The sequence below is a fragment of the Hesperophylax consimilis genome, chromosome 14 (genome assembly GCF_061612785.1).
Source record: "Hesperophylax consimilis isolate HC1 chromosome 14, BYU_Hcon_1.0, whole genome shotgun sequence".
NCBI classification, from domain to species: domain Eukaryota; kingdom Metazoa; phylum Arthropoda; class Insecta; order Trichoptera; family Limnephilidae; genus Hesperophylax; species Hesperophylax consimilis.
Window position 1 is genome coordinate 7,240,170 of NC_142849.1, and position 16,738 is coordinate 7,256,907.

A 16,738-nucleotide genomic window follows, 5' to 3' on the forward strand; every position below is an offset into this window, starting at 1 on the left:
CGACTCGGTCATATGATTTTTGTAGATCTACAAAGGCACAGAAAAGTTTTTGGTTTTTTACCAGAAACTTCTCAGTGACCATACGCAAAGAGAAGATCTGGTCCATGCACCCCCTTCCACTCATAAAAGCACCTTGCACATCCCATATTTTATCCTTTGTTTCCTTTCTTACCCTTTCAATCAAAATTATCCAATACAGCTTGCCAACTGAGCTTAGCAGGCTAATAGCCCTATGATTCCGACATTCCATACGTGACCTTTAACCTTTGTATAACGACATGATCACAGCCTTTCTCCAATCTAAAGGCGTGTAACCCTCCTTTAAACATTGGTTAAAAGTATTGCACAACCATGTGAGAATTATACGACTATCTCCTTTAAAATATTCAGCAGCAATATTGTCCTTTCTTCTTCTCCTCTGAGACCAGTGCTTTAATATCATCATCGCACCATGCATCACCTTTCTTCCTACCTTGCGTACTTATTCCACATACCTCTCTAGCAGATTTAAAGCATCTAGCAGATCAATCCAATTGAATTTAATCTACCAATCCAATTTAATCAATCGCTTGAATTTAATCTGCCAATCAATCAGTCAATTGAATTTATTCTACCAGTCCAATCAATCAATTACTTTAATCTACCAGTCCAATTAATCAATCAGTCAATTGAATTTATTCTGCCAGTCCTCCAATCAATCAATTGAATTTAATCCACCAATCAAATCAATCAATTGAATTTAATTCACTGATCAAATCAATCAATTGAATTTATTCTGCCAGTCCTCCAATCAATCAATTGAATTTAATCCACCAATCAAATCAATCAATTGAATTTAATTCACCGATCAAATCAATCAATTGAATTTATTCTGCCAGTCCTCCAATCAATCAATTGAATTTAATCCACCAATCAAATCAATCAATTGAATTTAATTCACCGATCAAATCAATCAATTGAATTTATTCTGCCAGTCCTCCAATCAATCAATTGAATTTAATCCACCGATCAAATCAATCAATTGAATTTAATCTATCAATCCAACCCATTGAATTTAATATACCAATGCAATCCATTGCATTTAATCGACCAATCGAATCAATCAACCAAACAAATAAGATTCAGCCTTTGATGGATTTCATTACAATAAAGTTTAAGTAATAATTGCATTTGCTAGCTTTTATTGAATTATTTAACTGAAATTGAGTAAAATGTTACCAGCTTGCGAGATTGACAATGACAGTATTGTTTTGTTTGTGTGCAGCTCTGCCAGGCCCCAAGATGGCCCCCAAGCGCCAAGAGACGGTGACGAAGCCCAAGGAAGCTATCCTGAATGGAACAGCTTAAAGACATCAGCGGTGGATCAGCTGCCCAATGAGGAAGCATATTTTTCGGCACTATAGATCATAGATTCCGTTTTAAAAGTACTAAATTTTTTCGCCTATGATCAATGTGGAAGGTTGTGTTCTGCAAGTTAAAGTTTGTGTTTGTCTTTTAATATGCTGTCCACAATATGATGAACTAGGTGGAGAACATTAACAATTAACATCAATGTCGCGAGGAGCCAGTAGTGGCTAAACCAACAGCTAAATCAACCCTTCTCAAGTGGGGGCGCAGACAGCCTGCGCTGCGCACCACATGACAGAGACTACCCATATAACACAGAGGAGAACATCTCCCTCGTTCGAGTAAATACCTTTTAAGACATTGTCCAAATTGAATTCTTTATAATATATTATGTATTATCAGCGACGGTGCATCGAGCATTATGCATTATGCAGGGAATGTGCACCGCGGCTGACATATTGTATATTCAGTCAGTTTGTTGAATGTCTCGAGCAAGATATATGTCTAATCATCTATCTAATGTAGCTAGATATATCCCAAAAGCTACAAGCAAGCACCACATATTGACAAACTGTCACATTTTCCACATGATTTATTAAGTAGTTCTCGAGAAATCACCATTTTGAATGATAAAGTGGATGTTTAAAGTAATAATATATTTTTAAGTCTCAATTGAGTTTAATTTTAATATTTTTTCATTGGGATTTCATAAATATGGAATGTGTAACCAAGTTTTCAAGTATAAAATTTTGTTTCTCGGGGTCGTGGACCGGCCGTAGGATTACAGTATTTGGCTGACGAGCACTATATATTATAGATTTTAATACTTGCTACTATTCGTAACATACATACATACTTTCATACTAAAATAGCCCTTTCTTTATGTTGAAACCTTTGCCGTGGTTTTATCTCTTGTGTTCATTAAACAAACAACTTATTAATATTGTTTGTGATTCATTTGCTTTAGCGTTTATCCTTCACTTTTAGTTATTTTTCCAATACTCGCGCTAATGGCTTACTAAGTTTGTTTTGGATATTTTTTAGATTGAACATTGCATTTTTATTTACTAAAACTTGTAGTAAAAGTTTGTATGTCTTTGCTATAGAAAGATAAACCCAGTGGATGTATATTATTTACATTAACCTAATACATAAACTGTATCAATCCCATTTGTCACTAATGAAGCAATACATACATATAAAACTAGACTTATCATAATTGCTTTTTTACGAATTTGAAATACAATTTGTATTACCAGAATATGTAATCTTAAACAAAATGTGTGCATATTGTCCCTATTATGAAACATGAAGTGAGCAGTGAACGAAGCAGAGAAGTGAGAACGTTCAGTGGATAGTTCAGTGGACCCTCCATCGGCCCGGGAAACACACGGGTACACTAGTGTAGTGTACTGACTGTACCCTGTACTCGGTACCAGTACTAGTCTACTGACTGTACCACTCGGGCCCTGCTTTCTCAACGGATATGGACTTACCTCACGAAATGACGTAAAAGAATGCTCCATTTATATTAATTTAGGGGTTATGTAATTTCCTAAAAATAAAGATTTCTGTACATATTTCAAATACTTGTTTTATTTCATTCATATAAACAAAATAATTGTCCGTTTCACATACATATTTATTGGTTACACATAATATTACATTGATAAGAAATGCATACATATTATTGACACCCATACTATACCTGGATTGCCATTGCTGGAGAGTCCACATTTGATTACTGTTCTGTATTTTATAATCAAATATTTATTATTCAATAAAACTTAACCTGGAAAATATTTCAAACTAATCCAAATGCGATCTCTTTTGATATTTTGAAACACTTTGTGCAATCACTTGAATAAGGAGGCTTTATTATTCTAATGAAATGACTCGATAAAAGTGTCCAGTATCTTTTCTTCACGTAAAATACATACAAAAATGCATTTCTAAAATTAACAATAATTAAGATTACGTAATATTCTTCAAACCTTTGTTTTAGTGACAATACACAAATATAGTAATTGTTTGAAGCCGTGGAAGTTGTACTAACAGGATTAGTGGGAATTTTATTACATTGTAACATTTAATTAGTAACGTAACTCTGTACGTTTGAAAGTTATTTATATTAATTTATGGAAAAATTTAAGCTCATTGTGACAATCAAAGGTGTACAGTAAACATGTCTCGTTTGATATGAATGTTTGAACAGATATGATCTTCTTTCCAATAATTGAAAAAAATTGGTGATATGGCGTGATATTTTATTGAATTTGTGCGGTATTTTTATCTACACATGAAACATCATGTTATAATAAACAAACTAATGAAAAATTTATAAGGTTAAGGAATTTTGACAAAGGAAATACATATTGAATTATTGGTTCCGTCCACACCACGCCCGCACAATGCACAGGGCCACTCCCAAATAGCAAGTAAGTTATGAACACTTGAACATTGATGGTAAGGTTTGTAAACATGCTTTATTTTGCCCTTTTTTCGAGTTGGGAGTGGCTCTGCGTTGTGTGGGCTTCGTGTGGATGGTTTTTTCACTTGGAGATTGCAAATTTGTCCGTACAAATTAACGAGTCCTGTTCAACAATACACAGCAGAAAATAGATCAGTATATGAATAGGTTATATTAATGTCTTTGAATTACTTATATAATCTATTCTAAATTACACAAATTCTCAATTACATAAGTAATATAAAATGGTCTAAAAACACCAATTTTTTTAATATGGAATTGTGCCATCCACTTAGGACCATGACTTGCTCGCTAAATTCTAATTTATAGAGCTTATTCGATATTCTTTATAATAATATGTATAAGCATGACTTATACCATACATAAATTCTTAAAAAAATATGTTTAGTCAAGTAAGTTAGACACAGGTTTGATAAAGGGTACTTTAAAGGGTTAGCCTTACTTTCTATGTTTAAATTGGAGGATAATCTTGAATACCTACACATACAATAAATTTTATTGAATGCCCTTTGTGGTAAGAATGTTTTGGTTTAAGGTTACCGTGTCATTATTCTTCTTTAGGTTACTTCTATTGGAAGATTGCCTCCTTAAAATAAAATTCAGAAGAGTGCTTTCATTCTGTAAAACTAAAGACATACAAAACGATAGACCTGCCCATGAGGGAAAGGGGAACAAACCAAGTGCGTGGAGCGGGGAAGTGGCGTGAACGTCTCTTAAGTGATTAAACTAACTAACCATCAAGCCTTTTTTCCTGCAGGGGTAGGCAGTGAGGACATGCTGCCAAAAAACTCTGTCTTGGCACACACTTCTTGGCTCATTCACATTCATACATACTCTTCTATTATTCTGACTCATGGCATTATTTCTTCATTATTCTTACATGGCCCGACTCGAGTATCTGATTCACTTGATCGTGTCATGTTTCCTCGGGCATCCTCTTAAGTGATTTGTCAATAAATTAATCTGACAGTATACAGGCAACTTGCATTGTCCTTTCAGTATCTAGACTTCAAAATTTAAATCTGCTTACGAATAAGTAGTCCTTTTTACAATGGTGTTCAGATTGCAGGCTGCATAACTGCAAATCCCAAATCAGGTAAACAAAAGTTTAGGCTTGTTTCCAAAATCGAATTTGTTACACCATTTAGTCAAGACACTTTTAGAAATGTGTTTGCTTAAAAACGAATATTTAGACCTTTCGCAGAAGAGTCCCACAATGGACAGCACTGCAAACCGTTACTTTATTTTTGGAAAATTTTCCTAATTTGCGCAGGATATGCTTATTTCAATGTGCGCTATTTGGCAGTCAACGTAAGACTGATGTCGTAGTTTATTCAAAGCATTCTCGAATCCTTCTGGTGCCAAAAAAATGGTCACGTGGTTTGCTTCCAGCTTGTTGAAATGATACCCAGATTTTACGTTAGGGCAAGTCTACTCTTTTATAATGTCTATGTGTAACACCCCAGATACAAAAAACCTTCTGTAGAATGCTTCAATCTTATTGCATGTTTCTAAATTACAGAAGAACTGACAGGACATAGCATAGAACATTTCTTATTTAAAGTTCTATGTTTATGTAGTTAATCAGAATTTGAGATAAAAACAAGTTGGTGTTTTCAAAAAACATACATTGACTAGGTGAACATCATAATTTGATATTTTAACCAAGCGCTATATCTGTCGGTACTTGGAATCTATCAGAGTAAAATGGATATAGTTCTAATTCATAAATTTCATTAGTCTTACCGTTCCTCTTTGTGTCAAATGTTAAAACATAATATGAGAAGTCTAATAAATAGTACATAATATAACATTTTTGCCATATTGATGTTAAAAACTCATCCTATGTCAGTTCCTTTTCACAGAAAAAAATGAGTATAGGTTTAAATACATTTTTCTTCAAGTTCGTTGGAGGTAGTTAATGCCTCATTGAAATAAGAAATGCTATTCCGCTTGGTATAGTTGAATCAGAGCATTACCATCTGTGCATTATCTTCTATATCAACAGGAGAAAGAATAATATTGAAGTGGGTCCTAATTTTTGTACAGGTTGTACTTTAGCATTACAGTAGTCTTTCGCAATCTTCACTCGGGGCCGTGTCTTCGCTAGACTCGCTGTCGTAGCCCGCCGAGCAGTATTCCTCATCATCGCTCCAGTGTTGGAATTCTTCCTTGTGGTGCTCCAGGGCCATCAAGGACAGGTAAAGACTGTCGCATGCGGAACATCTGAAAATATTCATAAAAAATATTATTTGAGTTCCATTCTAAGATGTGACAGGACAGCCTCGATCATCCTCATTTTTATCACTGTTGTGTTTTGAACTTTTGAACATAAGGCCAAAGTTGCCATGGAGCTTTTGGAATAGGTATAATAGTATAATATTAGCTTTCAACAGTAGCGAATGTTAGAGATTAAAATGTATGGAAAAAACAATTACGCAGTAGGACACAATCTTAAGTATTTATAGAGTCAAAAAGAGACAGGCATCTACTGAATATGGAAATAAACTAACCGAGGGAGCTTGTAGGAGATATTTTTTTGTTGGGAGCGAAATGCACAAATAAGGTGTAAGAATTGCAAGAGGATAAAGAAAATCCAATTCATCTTTGATGCCAAGATCCCGTCTCGACAGGGAAAATCAAATTTGCAAATCAAAAAAAAACTCAATTTGGATATCGACATTTTTAGCATCAATGAAGCTTCCTTTAAAAGGCGAGTTCTATTATTACTGGTATACATAGTTGATATACACAATGTTAATCTAAGAATTCTTATTACAAAAATATTTTAAAAACGCATTGAAATTAACAATTTTGAAATTAATAAACAGAATTGAATTGAAAAAGGTTTAGATACATTTAGGAGCAATGTTGTGGAGCGTGAGTAAATTTTTGCTAAAATGGTCTGGTCGCATGGATATATTGTTGTGTCAATAAAATAGGAACAACTTTTTCTTTGTTAGCTTATTTTGAAGGTTATCCCCCATCAATGTAATATATCATTGCAGAAGAAGACAATACTAATAAATCTATACGAAACATTAACTAGAACTAAATAAAGAAAATGAAAAGATAACATTCATAACTAGGAAGCGAACCCAGGATCTCTTTGAGTGCTATTTATTTAACGTCATATTTGGTAATCTCACATTTCAAATTCAGAATTAAAAATATCATCTTCCAACTAATTTAACCATATATGTATTTGGCAGCTACCCTTTTAAATGATTACAAAGTTTCTAATGAAATTGGTTTGTAACCTAGATAGTGTATCGGATAAAAAAATAACCTTCAAAATAAGTTGTTCCTGATTATTCATTTTGAATTAAATTCAAAGGTAACCCATGTAAATAAAAATCGGATATGTTTATCTGAGACACTATCTAGGTTACAAACCAATTTCATTAGAAACTTTGTGATCATTTAAAAAGGTAGCTGCCAAAAATATTGGAAAAATTTGTGGAATGGAGCAAAAGGGGTAAAAGTGATCACGAGGAATAAGAAGTCATATATTTAGTATTACCCAAAGTGCCGCTTTTTCTGCTGATGGGAGTCCAGTTGGCGCTGACAGGGGAAGGATCTATCGCAGACGTTGCAAGTCAGGGCTTCATCTGAGAAAAGAAAATTTGCATGTTCAAAAAAGAAATTGTATGTGAGGTGTACATATATGATATTGTACTATCTACATTGCCAATACTGTTTAATAATTGTGAAGATTCCACAACAACCTCAGAGAATGCACTATGACTCTCTTTACGATTGGCTGAAGTATACATGAAGAGTCATCTTGTCATCATGAGAATGGGCCGCTTCTTCGACTCGTTTTTGTGCAAGTATGTGAAACGAGCTACCAGCATCTGTTTTTCAAGACCTTAACCCGCCTCACAATGCTGCCCAACCGGGAGGCGCCATAGCCAGGGGGGTATAACTATAATCGAAAATTTGAACCGAAATATTGTGACGTCATATGTTTGCCTAGTGAAAAACTCTGAAAATCTATGGAATAAACTTTCAAAGTTTTTCATTGGTGTATAGTATAATAAGTAGGCTCCGAATAAGAATTTTTGTCTATATATTGGCATATCTATGGTTTTTTAGGTCCAATTTGTTTCATACAAAAGTCCTAATGTTATCAAACTATAGAAGTTTATTTATGGCCATAGCTCCCCTGCCTTGTACAGTACTTGTACTTGCCTTGAGTTGGGTGCTCTTGTAAGGTGCCACATAAAAAAAAATCATATGAGAATTATTGCCATTACTGCGATTCGTGCCCTACAACCAGGCGACAACTGCTCAACGACCCACTGAGACATTAGGGAAACTTATAGACTGACCGAAAATAACTGATATATGCGAATATTCTTTAAAATCAACTTGTTCAGAAATTTGCGCACATTCTTATACAAATTGGATGGTAAACCTCTTGGCAAATATGGCCATCATATTACGGCCAGAAAAAAACTCATAATTTTATTATTTGATTTTAATGTTCTAGTTCATAGTTCGGCTCCAATGGTTTACGAACCCTTCAAAAGGCTATTAAAATAAAAATGTTCTTCTAATTTGTAGAAATACTTACAAATACATTTTTTGATTTTGAGAAAACTGTGATAGAGTATTTTAAAAGATTGAAATTAGTACAGTTCAAAAAAATCACTCATTATGGAATACAGTTGAAAAAGGTTGCAGGAAGCAACAATAAAAAAGCCACCCCCCCAAGAGGTTAAAATAAAAGTACATAATTGAGTTTTTCATTATTTTATTATAAAAAATGTGAAAGGAGCTATAGTCATTATTATCACAATAGTAAAAATAGTTTAGCGCACCAAAAATCACTCTTCAGTTCAGCGGATACAGAAAATAGATTTTTATCAAAAAAAAGTTTTACAAAATTATGCCAAAAGCATTTGGAAGGGTTTTATCGGTGAGGTATTGGCAGATTAATTTTATTAAAAGAATTTTCGGCTACTTAAATTACATTTGAAATGGGCGTCGTAGCATTTAATTGTTAATAATAATATTGATCATACAATGACAAAAAAATTGTCAATTTTAAGTAAAGCAGTAAAATAAATTAGAAAGGAAAATTAGTTAATAAGTATAAATTATTTTTGAATTAAATTTTTTTTAGACACTCTTTTGTAATAAATTGTTTTTAGTCAATTTTATTTTGGCTTAAGTTAAGAATGGGTAGATACAGGATAATATCATCCCTGGTCTTTTACGTTTATTATCAGCCTTAAGTGGTGATCCACTATAGTGAAAATCCCTCACATAGGAATTATAATATAATCCCTCACATAATACTACATAAGTTTAAAAAAATTAAATCTAAAGATGAAAAGATTTGTGCATTTTAAAGTTTGGTCACGGAAAAAATAATACAATGTTTTTAAAATAGGTCTTAATAATGTCAGCAATCTACGTCTACACACTTCATGATATGTACTATTTTAATTGATGATATTTCATTTAACAGATTAAACGATTTATATTTTTTAACAAGCTCTCAAATTTCAAAGGGTGGTGTTATTTTTAAAAATTGAATGTAGTGAATATCATTGTAAAACTAATCATAACGCTATCAAAAAATTAATTATGGAGAAAAAACTATGTAATTAAGCATTTGGTCATTGAGATAAACAAACATGCTATCAATTAAATGTTTTATGTAGGTATGTATTAAATAAGAACTTTATTGTGACATTTTTTGTACACCAGCTGTTGTCATTTCTTAACATAAGTTATTGATATTTGTGTGAAGTTAGTTATTATAAATATAGAGATTCTAACTAATCCCACAGTCTTGTTACATAATGTGTGTCTCAAATAAATTGAAGTTACAATAATTCTTCAAAAATATTCTACAGCAACGCTTGTCAACTAGATTGTATCAATGATAAAGTAATCCTTTGTTTCTGATTGCATTTTCTAATCGATTTCAAACCAACATCCTTCATACATGTTTCAGTCAAAGCTCAATGAATTCAAGAATAGAATTCACTACGCCTGGGTGGGACCCAAACGCGATTCCAACTCAGCCACCGACCGGAATATGGTGTACCTTACTTAAAGCAACGAATAGATTTAGCCAAGAAACCAAACGTTACGCAAAGTATTTTTTTTCAACATGATGATGCATGGCAACTGATTTAATAAATGTTTATAATAGATTAATGTACTCATAGGCATATAATTAATTGTAAATGCCGTGAAATGTTATTGGAATTACTGTTTGTTCACAAATAAACAATAAAATGAAAATTATTATGTAATAATAACGTAAAACAAATAATATTAGTAAATGGCTAACTTTTATAGTGTGGTTATGTGATACAACCTTAATAAAAATGGGTTACTGAGTGACACGATGACAGCATAAGATAAAATTATTATCGATATTTACAGGCATGTATAATGCCTAAAACAAACAGCCGGAGCTGCAAATAAATGGCAAAACTAGACACATTTGAGGGAGATAATATGAATATCCAAATTTTGGTAAGATTGATGAAGAAGTTATACGATAACATTGTGAATAAGGATTCAAAACTGTGAAAAAATTGTGGAATAAAAATACATCTTAGAAAATCTAAAATTCGTATTATTACATATATACAAATTTAAAACTAAACACTTAAAGATTAAATTGAAGACACTTAATATCTGATGTAGGTATTACAATTAACGCACTTGAGAAAATAAATAGTTATCAATGTCGATACTGAGTGACATCAAATAGGCAAGGTGCTTGACACAGATGACTTGAACATACTGCCGAAGAACCTCATTCCAGCTGAACCTCCGGGAATGGATCCCATTGTTATCCAGACCAAGGCGAAAATCTGGAGCACGGCGAAGACAATGGTTAGAATGGTGCTCTGAAGGTGGAGGGCGCAGTACAGAGTGCCGACCAACGCACCCCCATAGACTATTGTGGTCAGAATTCTTTCCTTGGAGAACATCTGTTTGATGTGGTTCCATGGACCGTACAAAAACGAAAAGCTAGAAAAAATTTAAAGAAATTAAATTATGTAGCAGTTTTGGAAGGAGGTAGCTAATTAGTTAAAAAAATTCTGCTTTAATGGCATTACATTGGATCACAGCAAAATTCAACAAGAATGATTGTTTGGAGGTGTCAAGTAAAATCTGTGTGAACAGATTAATTTCAATCTTAGAGCAAGTTGGGTTTTAAATAAACCCATACATTTTTATGATTTTTTAAAACGAGATTAAAAAAAAACCGTGCAGTTATCAAATAAACCAACCAGAATGCGAGAAAATGCACTGCTATTCTGTAGAAATTCCAAATTGGTAAATATTATATATTGTTTATAACAAACTATGGAATGTAAAATCATTATGTATTTGTAACAAAAACCGATGTGTTCATAATAAAAAAAGCAGATAAATAAGAAGATAAATCATGCCAGGTAATAAAATTTGAGTAAATTGTAGCCGTTCTTCACAATTTAAAAAAAATTGGGTGAAGTTGATTACTCCGCTGCATACTTTGTGCAAAATTTTATAAAATAACACTCGGTTCCAACTTAATTACTACTAGAATTAACTATTTATGTAGGGAGATACAGAATAGGTTATTAGGTGCTTTGTTTGTTTGGGAATATTAATAATTTATGCGTATTTCATAACGTTCAAACTAAAATTACGAAAAGTTGTATTGATTGGTCGAAAAGGTTAAATACATGTAAAATTTTTAACTTATGCTAAAAAAAGGAAACTTTAATGCGTCTTTTACCGTGACGAAGTTAATAATCGTAATGAAGCTGAAACAAAATGATATTTAAAAAAATAAACTTTAATGCATCTTTTACCGCAACGAAGTTAATAATCGTAACGAAGCTGAAACGAAGTGTAATTTAAAAAAAAAAAATTGTTGTCGTTTATCTGTGATTGTCTAACACCGACGGCTTTGTTTCTATTAGTTTCATACGAAGATTGAACAGCAATTCATTAATAACTGTACACTTACCTAGATATGAAGAAACAGCTACCCAAAGTATAAAGTAGAGCAAACTTTCTTGCTTTCAAAAGTAGTACCGGAATATAAAGGGTGGACAGAATTAAACACAGGAGTCCCAACATCATACAAGTAGCGAATCCAATCAGCCTTTGTGTTCGGCTCTGGAAAGTTAAAACAAATAAGTTTATATAATAATTGGCACCAAAACAATAGCAAAATAAGTTTAAGTTTGTAATAAAATTATCAATTTCATAATAAGATACTGAAGAAGTTACTTACTAGAGCTGGACACCATTCTTTTTGAGTTTCAGAAAACCATGTATTCGTGCTTGACGGTGATTCATCTTCACCTCTAGAAAACCATTTCGGCTTCGATATTGTAGGAAGGGTGATTTTGAAACTGCGCCTCGCGGTGTCATTTTGCAGGAGATAATCATCCAAATCCGACTTTAGATTCGCCATGATTTATTAAGCACGCGTTATCTCAGTAAATATAGTTTTAGAACATTGCACTATAAACAAAAACCGAACTTTGCATTCCTGACAGCCAACGAAACAGGCATGAATGAAACAGGGCCAAATGACAGCTCAACCATAGAACTATATATAACAATAATCCATAGACAATTTACTTTTTGCTGGTAAAGTACTTGTTGAATGGAAAATGCTCATGCACACTATTCGATGAGCGTTATTATGAAAGTATTTTTTGCGGGGTTCAATGATTGTAGGACGAAATAAAACTGTCGATTGGAATACTACCTACGCCACTCTCTGTGACTCAACTAGAAGGGCGTTGTTTTATATGCGCAGAAAGATGTGCGCTTCGTCAGTAAATATTCGTTTTGACCACAGAAACGCACCATCCAAAAAAACTGCTAAAGGTTTTACTTCACATTATTTACAATATTGATCGATTATAAATTTCTAAAAAAATCCTTGATTCTGGAGGTCACACATTCGATTCCCATTTTTTTTTCATTTGCATATCATTATGTGAGCATTGCCAACCTGGTTGTTGATAGCTTAGTTTTGTGAACCTTACCAAAATCGCATTACACATATCCTAAGAAGAATTAATATTGATTAAAAAAACAGTTATATACAGGGATATACGCAAATTTCATATAAGAATATAAAGATTTTTAAGTTTCCTAAATTGATAATCGCCACAAAAAACTTACCGCAATCTGAATCATCGCTGAAGATGTCGTGTTGAGAGTTAGACCTGTTATGTCGAGGGCTGTTGTGAGATTTAGAGGCGGGGTTAGATTGAGAGCTTTCTTGAATAATTGACTCATTCTCGCTTGAATTCCTTTGTCCAATTTTCTTCCAGTTGTTGCGGCGACCTTGGTCTTCGACGTCGTCGTTAGAGTCCTCGATGTCTGTGCAGTTAGCATCGGATTCTGAACAGGAACCGTTGCCGTTGTTGGCCTCTAGGAACGTCCTGTTGTCCCTCGCGATATAGGTGTTGTGGGAGTCCACCCCGCCCTTCGATAAGAGCTGGTTGTATTCTTTGCGGGCTGGTCGAGTATCTGCAAAGAAAGAAGATACACAAATAGATTATTTTTTCTTATTGAAAAAACGGCAGGTAGATACTTTCGTTTCAGTATCGCCCTGGTGAAAGATAGCCAGGTACATCCGCACCCTTCTCTTTCCCATCTCTTTCCCCTCCCCACTACCTTCAGTTTCACAATATACCACAATTGGGAATGCCATAGTTCCACATTAAACCACACTATCACATTTATCTTTTCGATATTAGCTTATGATTGGAATAATGCTACTGTGAGCTCAAATAGCTGTGCTGTTTTTGAACTTTGCATTTTTGTTATTGACCCAAAAGCTCTCCGTCCGATTATACTGCTTCATTGTTGTTTTCTGTTGTAGTTATTTAAAATTAGAATTATAAAATAATTCACATATAATATCATATATCTGAATTATTGGCATCTATTACCTGAAATATTTTCAAGACTTCGGTTCCTGCATAATACCTATAATAATTATTATTTATCAAATTCCTTGGAAACTCGTGCAATATTATTATTTGTGGTTGCGGTATTTCACATTACAGATACAAAATATTGTTCAAAGGGAGAAAGAGAAAGCCTGTTTTTTGCGCTAAGCAAGTAACTCCAAGCTGATGAAAGAACAAGCGCAAAATACTGGAAAAAACATATTCATTTCTTCAAGACTAGTAAAATTAACACGCGGTTTTTATAAATTCTTAGGAAATTGGTAATATTAGCGATTTATGTGGGTACCTACCTTTCCCGAAATTTTTTTATAGGTACCTTAATAGTGAAAAGCTTCATGTTTGAAGGTTGTATTTATTTTTAAAATATTTTTCATGTCAAATAAAGTTAGACCGTCGATATTTCAACGGGTTGGGTGTAAAATAGTGGCGTATCGCGCACCGCATAGGAATATTCGCTCAAACAATGGGAATGTACTCGTATGTTACAAAAACAGATGTGGGTAGTACCCGCTGCCCGTTCCTAGCAATTTCCATATAAATCCAACGAGCTATGGATTGAAACACCAACCCGCCTCGCACACCCTTCGATGATGTATGCAATACAGATAAATTATGTATTTGATTTAACATTTTTTTGTATGGAACACAGGATTTCGTGCTTTGGGATTGTGTATGAGGTTGGTTTAGTGATGTTTTTTATGAGGGGTACATAAACTCTAGCCAACGTTGGAAATTTTGCAAAAAAGCACTAAAAACGACATAGAAGACAATTAAATAACTTTAGTCTATATCAGCATAAGATCCAGAGTTGGGCGGACTTAGAAATATCATTACTTTATTTAAACACACCACAATATTTTGTATGTACAAGGTTTTAAGCTGGACACACACGGCAGAGCCATTTGGTCCAGAACTGATTGGCTGAATCACCGCCATCTTTATTATTACAGGCCGTGCAGTAGTAAATAAACGGATAATTAAAGAAATCGGATAGTTTAGTACTAAACCCAGTGCAAGAAGTCCGAAAACAGATATCTTTAACTGTCAGTTTATTTTCTACTGTACGGCCTATAAAGATGGCGGTGGCTGAATCCATTTGGACACGGTAAAAAAATTATAGACGTGTACAAGGAAAAGCCCCATACCGTATTATATGAATGACATTGCATTCTATCAAGTTTTGGTGGCAATCACGTACGGATGACATTACAGCAGTTAATATACGAAATAAATGTCGGTCCTACTTGTTAGCACGGTTGTCTCCAGTATCTGGGAAGGAAGGTACAATGGAAGTCAAATCAAAATATGTATATTTTTGTTTGTTTTAAAAGTTCACAGCAGTAAGAACTATTCCCTGGGGAGGAAAGTGCAATTCGCAGTCAAACTAAAAAAAAATAGCCGGCTCAATTAGGTCGAAAAGTGAAAATAGAAAAATAAAACTTTGTTTTTTCGCGGCTTGATTTTTAATATACTCACTCACTCACTGCATGCAATACAATAGTTGTGTCGGTTCATGTCAAGATTCTGAAGAGAGTTTATAAGCATAATTTGATTTAACGAAAGAGTATAGACGTGAATAAATCTAATCTGCAAACCTAAGGAGAAATTTTGCGATGGTTAGTAGACTGTTTTTTTTTTAAATTCTGTTTTGGGAAACTTAATGTTTACAGAGACAAAACATACAATTTCTAACTGTTTTACTTGGGGCTCCCCTGCCACAAGACGGGAGGCCCCCAAAATGTTCAGTGAGACGGTCCCCCTTTACTGTAAATCCGCCCCTGGATAAACTGTTGGGCTGCTAATTGTTAATTAATAATTACTTCACCACCTCACATAACTAATCGCCAAAGGGGGTTGAAGGACCTACCCCGAAACTTAACTAGTTAACTACCCTTGAAAGTTTAACTCTGCCCAAACCTATACCACCTGTCTAATCCCAACCAAACATTCCCACTGGACTATGTCGATATCTAATTTTTTATTCATCAAAGAACTCGGTACTGAATACAAACATAATTAATGATTTAGGTATTCAAAGATAAGTTAAAGCCCCTTAGGTAATCTCTCACCTCCATTTAGATCTCAATAACAAATTTCAAATCCACCGTGAAATTAAACAAGAACATCAGATAATCCTTCAATACCAACTTTAACGAATTGAACTTTTTTTTCTTCTTCTTTTTTAGAGAGACAAACATGCACGGGTTTAGGTCCTTCAATGATCCGATTTGCAAAAGTTGTTTCGCGTGTAGGCCAAACAGGCGACCAAATCATCATCATCCCATTGTTGGGCCGTCGGAATATTAATTATAATTCGGTCGGCGCGGTGCGGCTGTTCAACATGTCGGGTTCTACAAGTCGAATCGTGTGGCGGGGCTTTTAGGAATAAACTGAACATATTTTAAATACCACTATTTTTTATAATTATAAGCATGTTGCTTGTGCAATAATGGATGACTTAGCTAGCAGAAGATTTAACTCATGATACCGGGAACCCGAAGCATCTGTCTACTCAACTACTAATCTGAAAATGACATTTAAATTTAAATAAGTTCAGAACCAGAGTTACAATCACAGACAGACCCACAACCGCAAAAAGTATGTTAGATTTCGTTGAACGGTTTTGATCTCATTAATTTTGTGTATCTAATTTTTTAACGGTTTTCATAATACCTACATTATTTAATAAATGGGAAAACTTCTGATACATGTTAATTAATTCAATTCATAAATATCATAATCATAGCACCACATCAAAAATTCAAAATGGCGCCGATCGTCAACTTAATGGTTAACAATTGAGTCAGAAACACACCAACTCCAAAACTTCAAGAAAGTCAATAATACTGGTTGCCTAAAAACGTTTTGAAATCAATCAAATAGTTTTTCCGCTATCCCAACTCCCAACAGTTGAATCAAATTAAGTTATTTCGTC

At 33.8% G+C, this 16,738-nt stretch overlaps 3 protein-coding genes across 8 annotated transcripts in view; 1 reads left to right on the plus strand and 2 right to left on the minus strand.

The window, feature by feature from the left end:
• Fmr1 (synaptic functional regulator FMR1) overlaps positions 1 to 2,934 on the plus strand; it is a 49,281-nt gene extending 46,347 nt beyond the window's left edge. For all 6 annotated transcript variants that reach the window (XM_089639471.1, XM_089639476.1, XM_089639472.1 and 3 more), the window contains one exon: positions 1,265 to 2,934. In XM_089639471.1, coding sequence (XP_089495597.1) covers positions 1,265 to 1,347 — 83 coding nt within the window. In that variant the 3' untranslated portion in view covers positions 1,348 to 2,934. The remainder of the gene's footprint in view (positions 1 to 1,264) is intronic.
• A 42-nt stretch (positions 2,935 to 2,976) lies between these two features.
• Positions 2,977 to 16,738, minus strand: part of LOC149417841 (uncharacterized) — a 410,945-nt gene continuing 397,183 nt past the window's right edge. The window contains exons 3-5 of the mRNA XM_089639478.1: positions 13,007 to 13,357; positions 7,362 to 7,449; positions 2,977 to 6,064 (exon numbers count right to left, since the gene is read on the minus strand). Coding sequence (XP_089495604.1) covers positions 5,902 to 6,064; positions 7,362 to 7,449; positions 13,007 to 13,357 — 602 coding nt within the window. The 3' untranslated portion in view covers positions 2,977 to 5,901. The remainder of the gene's footprint in view (positions 6,065 to 7,361; positions 7,450 to 13,006; positions 13,358 to 16,738) is intronic.
• On the minus strand, positions 8,581 to 12,382 carry LOC149417842 (vesicle transport protein SFT2B). Its single transcript, XM_089639199.1, has 3 exons — positions 12,102 to 12,382; positions 11,832 to 11,983; positions 8,581 to 10,843 (listed from the first exon to the last, which is right to left on the minus strand). The coding sequence occupies exons 1-3, from the start codon at positions 12,282 to 12,284 to the stop codon at positions 10,573 to 10,575; spliced, it is 606 nt and encodes a 201-aa protein (XP_089495325.1). The 5' UTR covers positions 12,285 to 12,382; the 3' UTR covers positions 8,581 to 10,572.